Source organism: Macrosteles quadrilineatus, unplaced genomic scaffold, assembly GCF_028750875.1.
Source record: "Macrosteles quadrilineatus isolate MER2022 unplaced genomic scaffold, UCM_ALF_1.0 Scaffold_1__1_contigs__length_201487025, whole genome shotgun sequence".
Lineage (NCBI taxonomy): Eukaryota > Metazoa > Arthropoda > Insecta > Hemiptera > Cicadellidae > Macrosteles > Macrosteles quadrilineatus.
Window position 1 is genome coordinate 139,114,885 of NW_026542594.1, and position 22,818 is coordinate 139,137,702.

Genomic DNA, 22,818 nt, shown 5'->3' on the forward strand with positions numbered 1-22,818 from the left:
CACCCTGTTGGTAATCCTTGTAACTTTGATGCTATTGAACATCATAGAACAGAACCAACTTGTTTAATTGAAACAGCTGTCAAGATTCATTAATTCCTTTTAAATATGAAAAATCATAAGGTTAACATGGGGAACTACAGAGCCACTGGGGCGGAGCCCAAAAGGATTTTTGAGATAAGAATATGCTTTAATGTTAATCGGGAATGTGAGCTATCATCATGCCAAATTTCAGCCCAATCCGTCCAGTAGTTTATGCGTGATTGAGCAACACACACACAAACTTTCAGATTTATAATATTAGTAAGATGAGATGATATTAGAGTATGTTGACAAACCTAAACCTAACTTCAAATATCATAGCCTCCACATGAAGCACAAGTTAGAATTTTAAATATGTGTACTATATGCACAAGTAGAGATAAAATTATATTCCAACAGGTTATTTAAGGGGAGGAAACCTAAAAACTGACAACTGCATTTTATAAAAACCTTACCAAAACCAAACCGATTGGATCAGCAACCGACTCATCACTAATTCTTTGTTTGGGGCTCTTTTTCATCAAATATTTTGCATTGCTAAGCGAGTGCACCACATTGAGTTATACTGGGTGTGGCAAAAAAACCAATCTATTTTCTGCAGTGCACTGTTCAGCGTCTGAGAGTGGTGGGGGTTGGCTCTTTGGAAAGCCTACACAATGCCATTATCTGTAGTCACAGAAGAGTGGTTGTCTGAGCAACGTGCATTTTATCATCAAGTCGTTTTTAAAAAGTAATGATTCAGTCATTGCAACTCAGTGGCAGTTCCGTGCATTCTTCCTATTAGGTTGATGGAGAGGTCATTATGGACATTAAAACCAAGAACCAGGAAATGAAAATAATCAAAACTGAATTAATTACTACCACTAAGAGGGGAGGTGGAAAAATACTCTTCCAGGGAATAGAACGCTTTCTCTACTGACCCTTGGGGTACCCCACATTTAACCCTTTCAGTTTCAGAAGAAAATGTTGTAATTCTGTTATCATGATTATGTGTGATTTCTACAAACTGACAACGATTATTTAGGTATGACTGAAACCATTTTATTGATTTTTTTGTAACCCCTAAAATGAGTAATTTATCTATCAGTGGTTGACACTATCAAATGCCTTAGTTAGGTCCATGAAAATTCCAATTGTGAACTCCCCTTTATCAACCGATTCAATTATAGATTCTATGAATGACACTGCTGCTGTAATTACAGATTTTTCAGGCCTAAATCCATGCTGAGTATTGTTTAATAGTTTAAATTCTTCTAAATAATTTAATAACTGACTGTTGACAATTTTTTCATAAATTTTTTATATTACTGGTAGGAGAGAAATAGTATGGTAATTTGACACAGTTTCTAGGTCGTCTTTCTTATAAATTGGTATTATTTTTGATTTTTTTTAATTGATTTGGAAAAATTCCTGATAGAAAAGATGAATTTATTAAATTACTTAAAAAATATGGCTCAGACATTTTTTGGCATGCTTTATAACTTTAATAGGGACATCATCGTGTCCAACAGAATTTTTGTTTTTTAAAGAGTTAATTACTTTTTCCACCTCCCCCGCATCAATAAATTTAAAATCAAAACCTCTTTTAATACATTGCTCATTTTCAATAAGACTTTGATTTTAAATGTTGCTCTCACATTGGTTGCCTCTGACATCCTGATCAACATTAGTAAAATATTTAATAGTTCTAGGATCACTTAAGCTACAAAGTAATATTTGTATTTCTTGTTCCCTTTCCTTTCCCAACTTCAGAATTTATAATCTGCCATACTGTTTTTTGTATATTGGCTGATTTTTGTATTTTATTTTCAAAATAATTTGTTTTAGCTCTGACTAATTTTGCCCTATATTTCAGTTTGTTTTGTTTCAACTTGTATTTCAAGGCAGGATTTTTGTTTCCACGAAGTTTTAAGGCCAATCGTAGTACCTAGTTCTTTTTTTTCATTTTTCAGGTCTTCTAAGATCCAATTTTGTTTACGTTTCTTTTCTGTTACAGTAATTTTGGGAAACGAAATGTCAAAAAAATGCTTAAATGTACTATAAAAGTCATCATATTTTCTTTCAACTGGAGCCATGTAAACACTCTCCCAAATCTCAGTTTCCAAGAGGTTTTTAAATAAACTAGTGTCCCTGTTGCTCGAATTCGAGCAATTGCTAAGTATTACAGGCGTTTATATTAAAATGAATTTCAACCAAGTTAGCAAGTTTGTAGCAAACTGTTAAATTAGCAAACTTTATTGACTAAATAAATTCAAATTTTGAATATTAAAGTTACAAGTTGTACGTTTTATAGTTGATTGAACCTCTTTTGTATTATTTAGGTTTTTATTTTTTATAAGGAGCAATTGCCCATCATGATCTGATAGACAAGTTACAATTCCCTCAACAGTCACCTTGCAATCATGACAGTTTTTAATTATAAAGTTATCAATTGCTGATTCAGATTCCTCAGTAACTCTAGTTGGGTAATTGACCAGATACCTCATTTTATGAACTTTTAGTGATTTATGATTAGGGTTATTTTTTTAGAACATCAATGTTTATATCCCCTCCTAAAATTATGTTAACAAACCTTTTGGAAAAGTGGGAAATTAACATGCTTAATCTATCTAAAAATATTTAACAATATGAGCTAGGTGACCTCTACACTCCAATTGCCAAAATTTTAAATCCGTTAAGTATATAGCTACAGGCACAAAATTCGAATTGCTTATCTTGAAGTAAACTACCAGACAACCAATTTGGAACATCCACCCGCTTCCACTTCAAACCCTTCAGGGAAAGCATACCGACGCCACCCTTGAAACATGTTTCTCTACAATAAAAATTGTTCACATCATAATCTTGTATATTGTGTCTGTTAAATTCATTTTCTTTCATATCGTGTTCTGTTAAGATTACGATATGAGGAGTTAATTCATTTATAGTCACTAATAAAGGTTCGGTCCTTGAAGGTAAGTGCTGAATATTTTGATGGAATATTTTTATTAAATTTTTTTCTGTTTGTACGTTTTTGTTCAGATCATTATTACTGTTGGGTTTAAAGTGGGAGCGGGAGTCGCCATTACAAATCATGTTATCATCACCTGTATTGGATCCTCCAATAAAAAACCAGAGACCACTTCTTTTACACTTTCACTGCACTCTGGGCCATCAGGAGCCATTTTCCTCAAGCTGGAATTCCTTCTGCAGTTGTCATTTGGTGTTGACGTCATTGGACATAAGGGTGGAAATTCACTCATTGAAGAGAAGCTAGGCGACTGGACACAGTTTGACTATGTCTTCCTCTGACACTTTTGAGAGAGTTTGTGCTCCTGTGGAAAACAGTCTTTGTAGGCCCACGTGGAAACAAGCGCCTGCTTTGAATATGTTTGACCGTTTGGATACACAAATTTTGATGAGATATTAATAATTTGTATTCCCTCTGATAAATTTGAAATAATCTGTTAAAATTTTACAGTTTACTTATTCTTCATAAGAATAACATGGGAATTTTAAATTTACGATATGTTGAAATTTTCTCTGTAACCTTTAGGCGCATAGTAACGCTTCAATATGCTAAATTATTTGTTTTTTTAAGCTCTGCAATAGAGTTTGGAAATAATTTGCAAAATGTTTTGTTTTTACGGTCAAAAATGGGGAAAACCAATTTTTACCCCATAAACAACCGTTCCCATAGTCCGATCATGCTGGTTCGCGAACTTGTTCGAATAAATGTAGGTTTACACGTTTGTACCAAATTTAATCAAAATCGGATAATTTTTGTTCGAGTTATTACGCTAACGGACACATATACTGTATATATATGAATTTAAACACGAAGGTGTTTTTAGCCTCTAGGGACCTCAAAACAAAAAAGTAAATCCATACCGGCTCCAGGTCTTACCATGAGTACTACTGTAATAGCTTATTCCCTATATGGGAAATTTGATAAAAAAGACTTTATGACAAACGCACGTTGCTGAGATGACCACTCTTTTATGACTACAGATAATGGCATTGTGTAGGCTTTCCAATTAGCCAACCCCCACAACCCTCAGATAACCTGTCGTTAACAGTGCACTGTAGAAAATAGATAGGTTTTCTGCAACACCCTGTACATTGAATCACAATTGTTCAAGGAAGTAGATAATTTTTTTGATCAAAAACCTTTTGTAGTTTCCAGATATTGGTGCATTAGATTCTGTTCTATAGTTAAAATTATTATTCAACAGGCAAGATGGAATATTTTTATTAAATTTTTTAAAAAAAGGTCGGTGGTTTGGTGGATTTAAGATCCTTACAATGCTTTGTGAAAATGTGCTCCTCAAGAACAAAGCAAGACATTTATTAAAAAATTGATAGTACAAATTAAACTTTCAATTAACTTTCTGAGTTAACTGATGTGATTCTAGATACTCAGATGCCTCTGAACAATGTAGCTGGAGCTCACAGAGAACTTCCTCAATCCTGTCTTGGTAACAAACTAAGTAAACTTACTCTCGCTACATTCGATGATGAAGGTACAATTTAATCAAGTTCAAGTGTTGCTTGCTGTTTCGTGTTGGTTTGATTACGTTTAGAAACATTTGATCCAAGTGACTTTTGCCATTGTATAAAAAGGTATGTATGCATTTTTGCTATCTCCACTTTTTTGTAATCTTCCATGTATTCACAAATAACACCCCCCTTCCCTTATTAAAACCTTATTTTGTAACTCAATTTAGAGAAATGTCAAAGCCTATTGTGTATTTTAAAATCAGGGGTATTTCATAATAACCAAGACTATAAACCTAGTCTCTTGACGTCCAAAACCAATATTTCAGGAAATATCATAAGTCTCAAAGCTGAGATTTAAAGATAAAATCTTTAAACTAGAGGTGCGCGGATGATGAAATTTCAGTTTGGATTGGATTCGGTTTGGATCATTAAGGCTCGGATCAGATAATTAGAGGTTTGGATTCGGATAATTTGATTAATAAATTAATATTATGGTTAAGAAGTTATGCATTTTTACATACAAAAACTAAAATAGAAATTCTGCACAATTGTGATTTTGTCAGTCATAAACCTAGGTTCAGTTAAAAAAACCTGAAGGGGCTCACGCTTGCGTGGGTACGTGGCCTAGCGACCACGCGGACCCTAGCTCTTGCCACCCCAGAGGGGAGGTAATTGCCCGGTGTTTGAACCGGCACTTCAGGTAGGCCACAGTTATGGACCACTGGGCAAGCCAGCCTCTTTGGGTTGTACCCAAAGTGAGAGTCCCCAGTGACATTTCCTCCATTCAGGGTGGTGGGGTGTTCAGCTCTGCGAGACTTCGGTCTCCCACCTGCCTGTGGCTGTGGTTGTGACTTGAGTTCTTCGGGCTCGTCCTGCCTGTTGTGTACGACTGACATTTTGTGAGGCATATCCTCGGCTTTGGAAGTAGTCTCGTCCTGGGAGGTGAAAAAGGGTCAAGTTTAGCCCCCAAAGGGGAGGTAACTGCTCGGTGTCGGAATCGGCATTTCAAGTAGGTCATAGTTATGGACGACTGGGTAAGCCAGCCTCTTTGGGTTTACCCAAAGTGAGAGTCCAAAGTGAGAATTTAAATTAAATTTTTTCATTTAAAATATTTTTGTTTAGCTTGAAGTCTTTGTATATGGCCATTTCCTCTATTCTGTCAAGCCGCTGTCCTTTCTTTTCCCTCGCTAGGATTTCCAAGTTACTACTTATATTTGTATAAGTGTGTCCCAGTTCACTTAAGTGCTCTGCATATTTTGATTTAATATTTGTTCCTGGGGTTCTGCTAATATTCTCAAGCTCTTTACAGAATATCTTTACAAAGACTTCAAGCTAAACAAAAATATTTTAAATGAAAAAATTCAATCAGACGCCAATCCTGTATATGATACCATTATTCGACTGACGGATAATACAAGAAGGAGTGAGTGACGTCTTGTTCAAAGTCCAAAGCAGGGTGCCTGGACAAGTCAGTGCCGCCGCAGTCCCAAGCCCGTTCAGCCGTGCGCACGGTGATAGTTTTATTAAATGTTTTCGTCTTCGTCAGTGTCGTGTTTTGTGTTTTTATGTTTACGTGGTCTGACTATGTTTCACAATGTAAATTATTTGATGCGGTTGCTACACCAACAATGCAACTAAGTACGTAACAACCTAGTGTAAAAGCGGAGCAGAAGATGACCTAAAGGTCGAAACGTGCGTCCTCCATAAACATACTGGATTGATTGACGTAAGTTGTTATTATTAAACCTGTAGAGCTTTGTTCTTGAGGAGCACAATTTTCACAAAGCATTGTAAGGATCTTAAATCCACTTTTAATTATTAGAATTTGTAGAGAATAGAATTTATCGCCTTTGTTTGATGTTATCAGACAGAAATCAACCACTGCTAGTTCTAGTACCTTTTTCGTCTTCAAGTACCTTTTGGGACTTCTGCCAGTTATAGTCAATTCAAGTACCTTTTGGGACTTTTGCCAGTTCAAACCACTTGAGCCAGTATCTCAGAATTAAAGTAAGATCTTTATAATTTTATTACTTTGAAACATAGTCCGGCATTTAAATGAAGTACAAGAGTATTTAATTTGTGAATGAGTTTTGTATGAATTTTGGAAAATTTGAAGAATATATGTACAGTATGTTACGCTCAAACTCCGAATTCGGACAATGTCCGAAATGTTTACCCACTTCGCAATGTGGACAGTGTAAAATACCCACGTCACGGATTGAGCATATCTTTTCGGACATTGGCCGAAGCGAAATGCCCAGACCACGTTGTGGGTAAACTAGTTTACTCAAATGCTGAAGTCAAAACGTTCTTCGGCGATTGAGCACAGCAAAATTAACCACAACGCGATGCGACCAAATGTAATTGTCGTCGTCAGGAAGTGGGTATTTCTAGTTTGCACAAACGCCAATAGACAATAAACTACCGCATACACAAAATCGACATGAAATCCACAATCACTAGGTAGAATAAAATGTATGCTGTTGGCAAAGTACGTACTGCAATGTCATATAGGATTGCATTTTATGTATAACCTAATTCATTTTTACGATTTACCTAAACAGTTCCTCTTGCAACCACATCTGATAAAACCTTTATTGGAATCAGATTGCTTCTTTGCTTGTTTACTTGCTCATCAGGTAGGTCTACATCCTCGGTGCAAATAAATTTATTTGGTGTCACCTGGAATTGGTTTCTTGAGAACTATTTCTCCAGGATTCCGTGTTTAGTACCAAGGGTCCCCGGTCAACATCAGGAATGCTGCCCATTTTGTTGTCTCCGACTGAAACTGAGTTTAATTTTCTTTCCGTGTTCTGGAATTTTTTTGTGTCTGGATGTTTAAGGAAGTTACACAGTTTTCCCATGTTTGTATTAATAGCAAATTTTCTTGGGCAAAGAGTGTACAAAAAGGTACACTAACCGCTCTCTATTTAGGTCTTCATTATGGATGTCCTGTGAAAACGATAATTCGGCGTTTGCGCATGATAGAAATACCCACAACCCGACGTGGACAATTACTTTTGTTCACACCGGGTTGTGGGTATTTTGGATTTGCTCAATCGCTGAAGAACGTTTGAACTTCGATATTTGAGTAAATCAGTTTACCCACAACGCGGTCTGGACATTTTGATTCGGCCAATGTCCGAATAAAATGCTCATTCCGTGACGTGGGTATTACACGCTGCCCACATCTCAAAGTGGGTAAAAATTGCGGACATTGTCCGAATTCGGAGTTTGAGTGTGACATATATTTTGGCCTATTTTGTTTTATTAATTCATCTCACATCTACTACCATTTCCATTTCCATTTCGTTTTGTCATAAGAGCCAGGGACTGCAAACCCGGTACCTATAATTAAACATACACGGGCCCCATGATGTAGGCCGAAGCATACGCACCGACCTTTGTCACACCATGGGAGGATGACTTAAGGTCATCAGGCTCACCGGCTGCTGAAGCAACCCTTCGGAGAGAGGGTTGCCCCTCAATTCTAACCAGGGATACCGGCTACTTGTTTAAGCGTCACTCCACCTGGGTTCCCCCAGGTACGAAACCCAGAAGACCATAGTGGAATGGCCTGACGCATTTAGTGCAAGCAACACTCGAGACCTATCCAATCGCTGACAGGCAGAACCCGCCATCAAAGCCAGGAAGAAGGGGGCCACCAGCAAGCTGATGGCATTTAGTGCAAGCAACACTCGGGACCTATCCAATCCCTGACAGGCAGAACCCGCCATCAAAGCCAGGAAGAAGGGGGCCACCAGCAAGCTGATGGGGGGAACCCCAACCACCTATTTACACCACTACCCGATTGAGGCCTTACCCAGTTGCTGGGAAACCAGAGGTGACCAAGGCGATAGATCCCTGAACACCCCCAGCGGGCTTGAACCCAGCACCCGATCTACTTCGTTTGCCCATCAAGCCCAACATCACTGCCAGGGCCATCAGGGTTTCCCTAAAGGAGGCAGGAATAGAAGTGGGTCCCACCCGGATGAACCTATCCACCAAAGGTGGCGACACCCTTTGCTCAATTGAGGTTCCAGGGAGAACCCCCCACACTCTAGATAACCATACCTTCCGGTCTCAGAGGCAGGGATTGGCTGATGGAGTGCGCCCAGCCGTTGCCCTCACACTGCGGAAAGTTACTGCGGAAAGAACGCCAGGAACAAATATTAAATCAAAATATCAAAATATGATACCATTATTCGCCCGTTCAGCCGTGCGCACGGTGATAGTTTTATTAAATGTCTTCGTCAGTGTCGTGTTTTGTGTTTTTATGTTTACGTGGTCTGACTATGTTTCACAATGTAAATTATTTGACGCGGTTGCTACACCAACAATGCAACTAAGTACGTAACAACCTAGTGTAAAAGCGGAGCAGAAGATGACCTAAAGGTCGAAACGTGCGTCCTCCATAAACATACTGGATTGATTGAAGTAAGTTGTTATTATTAAGGTAAACATCAATCCGTTTGCTACAAATCAATCATGATCTACAGGTTTGTCTGAAATTTGCTTGTTTACTACTCTTGTTGTAATTAATTGAAAATTATTAAAAAATTTTGAAAAACTTAACTTTACATAACAATCCAAAAATTATTTCCATAAGTGCTATATACAATAATTCTCTGAAATCTTATTATAAAACAATATTAAATTGTACTTACAATATCTACAACAACCACTTATTTCCAGACCACAATTTCCAGTAAAACTTAACTGACAAAATTTGAATTCCTTATCATCTAGAAGTAACAACCTACAAAGTAAAATACTGTACACTATTTCTTATTTTGTCTTACCAATGGGAAATATATGATTTTTTTTGTCATTTCAATAATAAAATGGATTATTTATTTCACCTCGGTACAGTGTATGCCTTAATAACGGCTCAGCAATGTCAGTGTATGCATTATATCGTAATATGAATAACTTATACGGCTCGGCAATGTCTCAGTGTATGCCTTAATATCGTGATATGAATAACTTATACGGATCGGCAATCTCTCAGTGTATGCCTTATATGCAGATGTGAATAACTTATACGGCACTGCAATTTTTGCCTTAGTGTTTGCCTTAATATTGTGATATGAATAACTTACACATCATTTCGCCTATTGGGTCTGATGATGATTGGAGTGTTTGCCTTATATCATGATGTGAATAACTTATACGGCTCGGTAATGTCTCAGTGTATCATTATAATTGGCCCCTTCATGAATCGAATTGTTATTTTTATTGTCATTTGCCATTGGGTCAAATCGCAATTTGAAGCAACAAATTGAATCAAATTGAAATTTTGATTTATTTTCAATGCATTGCTCACTCCTTGTTACAGTCTAGACAACTTGCTATAGTGCAGTAGGCTAATTTTGTCCTGGAAAATTGATGATGGTTATGAAGATTTTGTTTTCTGTCCGAAAAAGTTGGATATTTAATGGACAGTGTCAGATATCAAATTTTCCCTCCGTTTGGATGTGGATTTTGGAACTAAACCGAAACTGACCTGATTTTTCGGATATCTGCACACCTCTACTTGAAACTCAAATCTTAACACTATTTTCTAGTTTGGGAGTTAAGGAAAGGCCAATTGGCTGATTAGGATTATTATGTACAAGGATAGGGATCAGCTAGCTTACCTGGTAGACAGAGTCCAGATTAGCCTTGGTTACACATAAGCTAGCTGATCCCTATCATTGTACATAATAATCCTATTTTCTAGGTTGATCACTCTTATGATTGAAAAATCCAATTTGATACAGAAAAACGTACAGTAAAATAATCAAAATTATTACAACAATGAATAGTTTTTCTGACCAAGCCATTAGAAAAGTAAAATTTGTAGATTAAGAATGCATACAATTAGGATGAAAGGTCGGTTGAAACTTTTTTAATAATTTGTATAGCACTGTTGGACACACAAGTACGTATTAAATAGTTATTTGTGTAACTAGTGAGCAAAGTGGCACTTTGCTGCACACGAGAGCAATGTTAACGGAATAATCTCGAGTGCAGCAAAGGCCTTTTGCACTCGTGTTACACATTATATTTTTCCTACAGTCACTATAAAGCATATAAATAATTAGTCTTTCAAACACTATACAACACGTTTTTAGGTTCAGCTGGCAACACAAATAGGTGCCCTAGAGAAAGTAGTCCCCGATCCGTATCACTCCGCTATTTTTTCCTCGGCAAACAATGTGCTCCGCGACTTGAGAAAATAGTTCCATATGTTTTTGTAATTTGCAGTGGTTTCCGTGCTAAAAAAAAATGCTTTTAAAGGTATTTTCTTGTTTATTAAGATCTTAGAAATGTTTTAAAAACATTTAAAAGAAAATTCCAGAAAGTTCAGAAATACCAAAACTGTAAACAAGAAATGACAGGTTAAATCGAAGTTATAATAGTCAATCAGCTGCTCATAGTATTATTATCTTTAATTGTTGCCAACCTATTTCCAAGCGTACACGGATTACGTGCATAATATAAGCAAGCTGTTTTGTGTTGTTTTGTTGGAATCCTGATGTGCGCCAAAGTATAAACCGTACGACAAAGTATAAATATGCAGCAATTAGCAGCTTTCTGTACTATAAACAGTACAAGGAAGCCAACTTTGTCGGGTGACTGTAGGAAAAAGTTATTTCTTCTTTATTTATGTTGCTGCAAGTAAAAATATTCTTTGCATGTGCTTGTTGTTCATTAGAGATGCCAATGAATGCTAGTGTTAACTTAGTTGCCTGTAGTCCAGTTCTGGTATCCTAGTAATAGAATATTATAACTCTTAACCTGTGCATCAATCGAAGTTTCCAACTTTACAAGTTGAGAAAATCATAATAGTGCTTTGTCAAGTTATACTGAGATCAGTAGACACTCTGCTTTAAAATATTGCTATTTATTTATCATGCATTTATTAGTATCTACTGAACCCGTATGGCTCAATGAGCCGCATAGTATGAAACATAACGTTGAGGAAAACGCTATGCTTAAATTTGAGTAATTCTAGTTACATCTTAGAGATGTTTGAATACTTCTTAGAAACTATTTTTAAATTTCTCTATTTGCGTCGTCAAGGTTCACCTAAATTATTTCTGCTCTCAGTTTTAACTGATAACTTCTAATGAATGCTAAACGCTCTGCTTCAATTCTAGTTAACATGTTTCAACAAAGTTTTTTTAGCATTGAGAATTGAAGAAACCGGTTGCCTTACTGACAACCTGTGTTAAGTCATTTAAGTTGGGTCATTTTATTTCTTTGATTTGAGACATCCCCCTAACCAACAAATTTTTTTCCGTAGAGAATCCTGAAAAGTGGGGTGATATCAACAGTTTCATATGCTCCATTTTTACCCAAAAACTCTGGGTTACCAACTGGACAGCCATAATCAGCATTGAATAGGCTAATGCAGCAACACCATTGAAAGTTGGTTAACGTATTTTAACGTGTTGTCTGTCAGTCACAGTATATGCCCCGCATCAGAACATTCTCACGTTTGGTCATTCAAATTTTTCATAATACTTGAAATAGGTTGGATAACATAAACACTAATTCCTCTACTTAAGTTTGGTCTAATATTTCAAGTAAAACTTTCCATAGCAAATGAGTTTTTGAAACTTCTTATTTTTGTCTTGGATTGTGTTGGTGAATTCAGTGAACTTATATACAAAGTTTTTTGACTAAATTCAACAAGTTTGTCCGAGGAACTGGCAACGTAACCTAGAAGTACACAATCTGTTCAATCTCCTAACAGACTGTTTTTAAATTAACATATGATTGAATGTTTATTTGTCAAACAAAAACAAAAACATTAAGTCATTGTATGTTTACAGTGCTAGTGTATACAAGCAAGTCATATTTCATTTTCAAGTTAAATAAAGTTTCATTTTTTATGTTCGATTTAATGCATTTTTCATACAAAACAATGTTGGACACACCGGCATTGTACACAATCCATTTGCGTTTTTTCTCAATTGAAGTAGAGCGAGTAATACAAACGTTTACAATAAAAACATAAGGTCCGTCAAGATTTGGTATAATCTTACTACTTGAACTTATCATAGCCAAGGCATCATTATAGTTTCTACTAAATGTTTTGAAATATCTGGATCTATCAGTGTCAGCAGTAAACATTTCTTGCATGCATTCATTTGATCTGACATTAGGCAAGTTTACTTTACCACCGTGACAACACTATGTGCTTTGTATATTTTTTCACTTCCAAAGTAAGTTGCATGGCAGAACTGGCAAATATTATTCATCTCACCAAGTGAATGTGTATCTGGATTGGTCTCTGTTAGACCAGGCCTCCCTTTTTCTACTCTCCTCATAAGCGTAAGATATCTTATTATTAATTGTCTCCTCCTCCCGTTTTCAATATTTCTTCTTTGAACTCGACACATTTTCTGTTCTTCCAACAAAACTGATTAACCAACTTGGTCTTAGCCTACTGAATATTACAAACATTAACTCCCAAAAAGCTAATGAGTTTCTTCTTATAAACAGCTGTTTTTAAATTTGTTCTATGTATTTCTTATTGGGAAAACCCAACCTTTGAAAAGGTTTCACACCCTTAAGGGTAGTAATTTTAAAATATTCTAAAACCTTAGTGCTAAACTTTATATTGAGACGAATCATTTTATACCTTAAACGTTGAAATTGGTCCACATATAAGGGGGGAGTTGTGATAACAAAAAACGGCTTCACGTATTGTGTATATATATATATATACAGGGTTGGGCAAATGTGTGGATACCCCTAGTTAACTTTTTAACGCGTTGCAATAGGAAAACCTAACTCGACACATATTTACAACATAAGAAATTGCACTTTTTCATCAAAGTTACAACTTTGCCCCAGCCCCCAAATGGGGTATTTTGGGGGCAGCCCCAAATTTTCAAATGTAAACACCTATCATGTGACCCCTCATTTTAAAGGGTTTTTTAAGAGAAATTGAATGGCGCAAACCAGAGGTCAATATCGCACGCCTAATCAAAATGGCAGCCATTTTAATTTAACATGAGCAATCATGATAAATTAAGTAAATTAAATTAAGTCTGGACACCCCCAGTTAACTTTATAACGTGTGGTAGTGGGAAAACAAAACTTGGCACATGTTTACAACATAAAAAAATGCACTTTTTCATTTAAGTTAGAACTTGTACCCGGCCCCCAAAATGGGGTATTTTGGGGGCAGCCCCAAATATTTAAAAGTAAACACCTATCATGTGACCCCTCATTTTAAATGGTTTCTCAAGACAAATTAAATGGCGCAAACTAGAGGTCAATATCGCACCCCTAATCAAAATGGCAGTCATTTTGGAATATCCCCTATTAATTTTTTAACAGTTTATAGCAGGAAAACTGAACTCAGCATACCTTTATGAAAAAAGAGAATTCACCTTTTGGTCAGTATTAAAATATTAAATTTTTAAAGTTAACTGGGGGTGTCTAGACTTTATCATGATTGCTCATCTTAAATAATTAAAATGGCTGCCATTTTGATTAGGCGTGGGATATTGACCTCTGGTTTGCGCCATTCAATTTCCTTTGATAAACCCTTTAAAATGATGGGTCACATGATAGGTGTTTACATTTGAAAATTTGGGGCTGCCCCCAAAATACCCCATTTTGGGGGCTGGGGCAAAGTTGTAACTTTAATGAAAAAGTGCAATTTCTTATGTTGTAAATGTGTGCCGAGTTTGGTTTTCCTATTGCAACGCGTTTAAAAGTTAACTAGGGGTATCCACACATTTGCCCAACCCTGTATATAGATTTTAGTGATGGATGGGTTGGTACCACTTTTTCAAAGTCGGTACCAGTGCCGATTCCTAGCCAAAATGGATTCTCGGTTCTGGTACCATTGGTATCTTATTTTAATTTTTTAGGAATATTTTTTTCATGTTGTTAATAGCTTAAACTTGCCAAATCCTATTTTGAAGGGTGTCTATCCAAATATGAAAATATCTCTGGATATAAAGGAGTGTTCACTGTACAACTTTGAACCAACCAACAAAAATGAAATTCTAAAAATAATCTTTTCTTTGAAAAATAAGACATCAGTACGTTGGGATGAAGTTCCCATTTCACTCATCAAAGCAGTAGGAAATAAAATTGCTGAACCCCTCTCAGATATAATTAATTAATAAATGTTTTAAATGTGCTATTTTCCCGGAAAAATTGAAATACTCTCATATTACTCCAATATACAAAAATGGGGCTAGAACCGATATTAGTAACTACCGCCCAGTATCTGTTTAATTTTTCAAAGATATTTGAAAAAGTTATCAATTTCCGGCTAGTAAACTATTTTAACAGCAATGATTTGTTTTATGAAAAACAGTTTGGTTTTAGAAAGACATACAGCACTAACAGTGCAGTGATTGAATTTATCAATGATGTTACAGAGGCTTTGGACAGGTCTGATACTACTGCTGGTGTTTTCTGTTACCTGTCTAAAGTCTCTGATTGCGTGGATCATTCAATTTTGCTTTCAAAATTAAAATACTACGGTATAAAGGGTAAAAGTTTTCTTTATTAGACTCTTATTTACAGAATAGAAAGTATAGAACAATAGTGATCAAAAACGGTGTGAAACATATGTCAAACTGGAATTTATCTAATTATGGTGCACCTTGAGGGTCAATATTGGGCCCTCTGTTTTTCCTGATCTTTATTAATGACCTTCCAAATCATTGTTCTAATGAATACTAAATTTGCATTCAGCTTACTATAACATACTTTAATAAAAACTATCTACCAGTATCAATGGAAAACACTTTGGATTGTATGAAAAATTTGTTTTCATATAATATTTTAAAGCTAAATATTGACAAAACTCATATAATCAAATTTTCTTTTAAAAACAGTGTAATTCTCGATAAAATTCCAAATTTAGTAGAATCTCATAGATTATTGGGTGTATTGCTTGATACCCATATTAATTGGAAGATTCACATAGATAAGATGAAAGGCAAACTAAGATCTATTTCTTTTGCTTTCTTTCACCTGATAAACTGTGTACCCCAGGATACATGTATCACAGTTTACTTTGGATACATTGAATCCATCTTGAGGTATGGAATCATACTGTGGGGAGTGTCAACAGAAGTCAAATCCCAACTAATTTTACAGAAAAAAAATTATTAGAATCTTAACCAAATCAAGAAGGAGAAAATCATGTAAAAACCTGTTTAAAAATCTTAGAATTCACACCATTTTTGGATTATACATAAATTAAATTCTAAATTGGATACATAACACTAAGGAAAATTTTTCAGAAGTCAAATTTACACATAAATATAATACAAGGAATAAATATAATTTCAGATTACCACATCACAAGTTGACAATATTTAGGAACAGCCCTCAATATATGGGACTTAGATTGTACAATGAATTACCCCTGTATCTAAAAAATGTAAATGTTACTCAATTCAAAGATAAAATAAAAAATAAAATAATTGATGAAGCCTACTATTCACTTGACAAATTTTTGGAGAACCCTGTGGTGTAGATAAAAATTCTCTGTTTATTTTAATTATTTTAACTATTAATTTTACTATAAAATACATCACTATGACGAAACACCTGTTCTTATGTATGAAATGTACTTTATAAAGAACGTTTTGTGTCAATAAATATAATGAAATGTATAATTAAATTTACAAGTTCAACAAGGCCAATCTATAATATTAAAACGAAACAGTGTTTTTTTATTTCACGATTCTGAATCAACCACTCGACGGATTTTCATGATTTTTGTGTTGAAAGAAAGATAATTTTGAGAACTAGGGAATGTCGAAGCCATAATTTTGGTTTAGGGTCCCAGTTTTTTAGAAATTATGTTTTAATTTTTAAAAAGTCTAGCAGCCGACGCTAAGATTCTAAACTAGCTTTTGGCGTAAAATAATTTGCTTAACATAACAGCTGTAAACATTCAGCTTTTGTATCACAAATTCAGCATTTGGATAAAAATGTAAAGACATACTTAGGGTTGACTTATTTATACTATGTGTAATGCTAATCATTGATACGTTCAATTCTTCTGTAAGAGGATGACAGATTAATTAAATATACATAGTAAAATACTAGGATGTTCAAATTATTTTTTAAAGCAATCTTTGTAATCTTCGATTTGTTTTAGAGCAATATAATTTGTTTTAACTAACAGCTGGGTTAAATATAAACTATGGAACTACGAGGTTATTTTATTTTTGTCATTGATTATAGGGAATAAGTAAGATTAGTAGAGATAATTAAACCACAGTTTTAAAAAAATAAATAAACCACAGTACAAATCGAGGCTCTGTACACGAGTCTTAATAAAAAAGGATAAATGCAAATTATTTTACTGCTCCACTTTTCAAGGAAAGATTAGAAAAATAACAATGTTTACATGTTTTAATTCTTCATGGTAGTTTTTTGTTTACAATTAATGTTTGTCTGCTTTAACTTTGTTTGGATTAGGCCCGGAAATATTGATGTCATAAAAAGAAGATCAAGAATAATCAGGAATCACGATTTTAAAAACTACTACCACAACCTCAGCCGGGTTTTATACAAAGATAAACAGCTGGATGACATAGATTTTTTTTAGTGTGGCCTTGATTGAACACAACGTCAACATTGACCTAGGATACTGCAATTAGACAAACCATCCTTTTATGAAATCGTGTTCAGTCTTGGTTACATTTGGGGGCGCCTATATCAGCGCCCCCAAACGTGAAAATATCACTTTTCTTTCAACTATGAATATATTGTAGTTTAAATTAACTAATATGGGAAATTACGATGTAAATTTATTCAATGAGGGTGGGTAATTATCAAGGATAGAACTGATAACGGTATGGATAATAAACATTGACAATTACGTCATTAGCTTTACTAGCGTGTTTACTTTTTATATTCCTGCTACATGTGACCAGTTCTTTTTTTCAAATGAATGTTATTTGAACCAAACAGCTGTTTAAAAACAAACTGTTATTGTTTTTACTTTTATTTGTTTACGCTTATTTATTTAGCAATTAATGCAGTGAAATTGATATATAGGATAGGTGTGACTATTAGTTTTGATGTTAGGACACCAAAGTAAAATTATGTGTACTGTGAATTTTATTGGATACTATCGTTTTATTTTAGGTCGTTTCTATTCAGACCTACTGGGGAATTGTGTATAACAGTTGTATTGTGGTGATAATAATTATGGAAGAGGCAGGTATGCTATGGAAGGTGGTATCGTTGACTAGGTCTATACACTTCTCAATTGACTATTACTCTCTCTACTGTAGGCTACTTATAACTAGGTGGCGTTCGCAGAGGCATCCACAAAATTGAGCGGAGTCATCAAGGGTTTATATTCTATTGTTTTGGTCATACTGCAGTAATACCAGTCGTTTTAATGCATGCGACATCTAAAGCAGCATTTTTACTCTTTAGGAAGTAAAAATAATTTTTATCCTCTATGGAGTAAAAATCAGCTGCTGTCAACTCAGTTGTAAATTACTATTATAAACGATTGCATGTATCGAAATATGTATCGATTCGTGCTTCGTAATTATTTTAACCTACAGTCTACAGTCTCTTCCCATAGTGTTTTAGCATTGCAGATACATTAATCCATTCCCTCACTCAACACGCTCACCTTTACTACTTCCTTCACCACCGCCTACGTCGTGGACCTATTTCCCTCTCTTCCCAAAGCATTTTAGGATTGCAGATACATTAATGTAATTGCCAAAGACAGTTCCCACACTCTGCACTGCAAGCCTTACTACTTCCTTCACCATTTCCTACGTCATAGACTTGTTTCCTTCCCTTCTCATAGCATTTCAGCATTGCAGATACATTAATCTAACCGCTACAAACGGTTTCCAGTTCCCACACTCCACACTGCTCACCTTACTACTTCCTTCACCTCTTCTTACGTCGCGACTCGTGGACCCGTTTTCCTCACTTCCCATAGCATTTTATGTTTGTTGATATCTTAATCTAATTGTCATAAACAGTTCCCACACTCCGGACAGCTCGCCTTGACTACTTCCTTCATCACTTCCTACGTCGCGGACCCGTTTTCCTCCCTTCCCATAGCATTTTATGATTGCAGATACCTTATTCTAATCGTCATAAACAGTTCCCACACTCCGGACAGCTCGCCTTTACTACTTCCATCGCCACTTCCTACGCCACTGACCTGTTTCCCTCCCTTTCCATAGCATTTTATGATTGCAGAAACCTTAATCTAATCGTCAAAAACAGTTCCCACACTCCGGACAGCTCGCCTTGACTACTTCCTTCATCACTTCCAACGTCGCGGACCTGTTTTCCTCCCTATCCATAGCATTTTATGTTTGTTGATACCTTAATCTAATCGTCATGAACAGTTCCCACATCCCAGACTGCTCGCCTTTACTACTTCCTTCATCACTTCCTACGTCACGGACCTGTTTACCTCCCTTCCCATAGCATTTAAGGATTGCAGATACCTTGATCTAATCGTCATAAACAGTTCCGATACTCCGGACAGCTTGCCTTGACTACTTCCTTCGCCACTTCCTACGCCACAGACCTGTTTCCCTCCCTTTCCATAGCATTTTATGATTGCAGATACCTTAATCTAATCGTCATAAACGGTTCCCACACTCCAGACAGCTCGCCTTGACTACTTCCTTCATCATTCCTACGTCGTGGACCCGTTTTCCTCACTACCCATAGCATTTTATGTTTGTTGATATCTTAATCTAATTGTCATAAACAGTTCCCACACTCCGGACAGCTCGCCTTGACTACTTCCTTCATCACATCCTACGTCGCGGACCCGTTTTCCTCCCTTCCCATAGCATTTTATGATTGCAGATACCTTATTCTAATCGTCATAAACAGTTCCCACACTCCGGACTGCTCGCCTTTACTACTTCCTTCACCATTTCCTACGTCGCGAACCTGTTTCCCTCCCTTCCCATAGCATCATAGGATTGCAAATACCTTAATGTAATGGTCATAAACAGTTCCCATACTCCAGACAGCTCGCATTTACTATTTTTTTCACCACTTCCTACGTCACGGACCTGTTTACCTCCCTTCCCATAGCATTTTATGATTGTAGATACCTTAATCTAATCGTCATAAACAGTTTCCAAACTCCGGACTGCTCGCCTTTACTACTTTCTTTGTCACTTCTTACGCCACGGACCTGTTTCCCTCCCTTTCCATAGCATTTTATGATTGCAGATACCTTAATCTAATCGTCATAAACAGTTCCCACACTCCGGACAGCTCGCCTTGACTACTTCCTTCATCACTTCCTACGTCGTGGACCCGTTATCCTCCCTTCCCATAGCATTTTATGATTGCAGATACCTTAATCTAATTGTCATAAACAGTTCCCACACTCCGAACTGCTCGTCTTTACTACTTCCTTCACCACTTCCTACGTCACGGACCTGTTTTCCTTCCTTCCCATAGCATCATAGGATTGCAGATACCTTAATCTAATTGTCATAAACAGTTCCCACACTCCGAACTGCTCACCTTGACTACTTCCTTCATCACTTCCTACGTCGCGGACCCGTTTTCCTCCCTTCCCTTATAGTTTTTGGAATACAGATACCTGAATCTAATCGTCATAAACAGTTTACACACTCCAGCTCCAGACTGCTCATAGACTGCTCACCTTTAGTACTTCCTTTAGCACTTCCTACGTCACGGACCTCAAGCTAGTGTCGTCATTTGATTATATTTATGATTCATACTGTTTCTGTTCTAATATCTGTGGAATAATGCTATCAGCTATTTCTTTATCTACTGCATTCAAAAGTCAACAGCTGATCATATGTCTTTGTTTATGTGTCAAATACTGCTTCCATAAGGATTACATTGAAACTTTGAGACCCAGTGGGGCGGATTCCTGAGAGTTATTTTTAACGCCATATAGATGTTGGCACTCACCGATATGGTCTTTATCACCATCCAAAATTTGAAAACGATTGATTCAGCCGTCTAGGAGGAGTTTGCGTATTACGAAATGCATAAAAGTCGACGTATAAGAGCTTCGCTCGCTTCGCTCCGCTCAATCAGTGTGCGTCTGTGCGAATCGGCTGCAAATCTCACTTCAACGCTTTTCACATCGTACAGATTGCAGAATTGCTGTTTTATTGTAAAATTATCGGATTTAAAATGCATATCGTATAGGCCTATGATGGAATAAAAACACATTTCGTCACACAACATTTGTTTACAAGATGATTTTTCACATTAAAACTGCAAGAAACTTTGTCTTTAGCCTATATGTGTAAACTAGCTGATCTGAATTGTACACGGTTTTAACTGACTACTGAATTCCCGTATGTAGGACGGGTTAACACCTCGTATATAATAATTTTATTTTATACACTAGCGCTTTCAGAAACTAGGCTTCCATCTTCAGGCACTAGTACACTGGTACAAAAAGTAAATATTTACTTAATAATAAATTAATTTTAAACAAAGTTAAAACAGATGTTGTAAAGGACATTGGAAAAATATATAAAAATTAATATTAGAAGAATAATCTTTTGAATTTTGGATATATTACAGTGTTGTTCTTGATGTAATTATTTTCATTAATTCCGAGTTTATAATTGGGCCGTCTTCATTACTTAACAAATATAGAAGTGTGCCAAACTGATATTTTCAGTACGGCCATACTCAAAGTAATATCGTGATAATCGTCGTATTCTGAGATCACTGCAAAGTCCGAAATATCTTTCTCAATTACTGAAACATCACTATTTTTCATGGTCGTGGCAGTGTAGACATCATCATGAACTCCCGCAGTCACGGAAACGTCTTCGTCGTCGTCCACGATCGCGACAAAATCATGAACATCTTCCGCGGCCATGTAGACGTCATCTTCATCTCCCGGGATCGCGGTAATGTCATCGTCGTCATCCCCGATCGCGATCTCTTAATTTATTAAGACAATATAGGGTTTTTAACAATATAGTCTAGGGGCCAGAAACATGAATTTTGATGCTCAATTTATTGTTTATTTATTCGTTCTGGTTTGATTATTCAATGGATAAAATATTTCTAGTATCAGAGTTATTTTTACTATGTTAACTTGTTTCATCTCCTTTTGAAGAACATTTAGATAGTATTAAAATCGTGTCTGTGGATCTTTTGTGGTTACATCTCCCACTTCTCACAATTTCATCATAGTGCAAGGCAGATTAAATCTATGTTTTTATTTGAGAAAAAAAATATCTGTTGAGAAGGCACGTTCTGAATTCAAAGGGAGGTCTACCCTTAAGCAGCGTAAGTTTGATTTTTTCCTTCATTACATCAGTCATCATACCGTACTTCTGTGCCAATAAATTAACCTCAAGGTAATTTTCAGAAATTATTCTGTGGGGTTGCTGATAAAGCTGGAATTCCTTGACATGTGGATGTCAGTTGTCTTATGAATTACATGAAGTTGTCAACATAATCTCTCTTCGGAATGTTCTAGGTGTAGTGGCAATGATCTCATGAACCTATGATGATCTGTCTTGAATAGTATGATAAAATTTAATATAGGTAAAAGTGGTAAAAAAGGCAGAAACCAACCCGTAATAATATGAGTCCTGAAAATTGGTGTTTACCGGATGAGTGTGGTCGTTCCTGTGCGAGACGAAGTAGAGTACGGGATTACCATACGAGTTCGGTACACACATTTTGGACAAGTGACGTACAATATTTTACACCTTACTAAAGCTGTACAAATCCTTATATATTACCACCGACTTTTAAGGACTAACATTCACTAGTCATAACCTCTAAGAGAGGTTATGTTTTTGAGTATAATCAGCTGGTTGGTGTCCGGTAAAACTCATTACTGAAACCCCATTTGATTAAGCTGGCGGCAAACAGCTGTTTTCTGGACAGTTTACTTGCGTGGGAAGTTTGTCAAAACAGTGTAGTATGGCGTAAAATAGTTAACTCGATAAGAAATAATTTTAAGAGTTACAGTACTTTGATATTAAGATTTTCTACTGATTTCGTAATAGAACGTTATATTGCAAAGTTTAACACGATGCAGAAGAAAATCAATTTTAAAATCAGGAAAAAACATTTCAAATACACTTATTAATTTTGACCAATTCAGTAAATCCCTATAACACTTGTTTGAAATACAATTAAAATATTAACAGTCATTAAAAAGTAGTGTAAAATTACCCACATGGTCATAATGTAAACAAATCTGGGAAGGGAACTTTAAAGGCCTCTGGGGTGTAGGTCCATCACAATTTACCTAGTTTCTCTTTTGATGGCTCATCTACAGACCAAGACCTT

General features: G+C 36.0%; 1 protein-coding gene across 8 annotated transcripts in view; it reads left to right on the forward strand.

Moving 5' to 3' along the window:
* The window catches only part of LOC128985614 (FERM domain-containing protein 8), a 140,494-nt gene that overhangs the window by 116,583 nt on the left and 1,093 nt on the right, over positions 1 to 22,818 (forward strand). For 6 of the 8 annotated variants that reach the window (XM_054405314.1, XM_054405323.1, XM_054405345.1 and 3 more), the window contains one exon: positions 4,434 to 4,541. The exons of 1 other annotated variant lie outside the window; for it this stretch is intronic. In XM_054405314.1, coding sequence (XP_054261289.1) covers positions 4,434 to 4,541 — 108 coding nt within the window. Of the gene's footprint in view, positions 1 to 4,433; positions 4,642 to 22,818 lie in introns of all 8 variants that reach the window. One more of the 8 variants, XR_008490053.1, reaches the window with a different exon arrangement.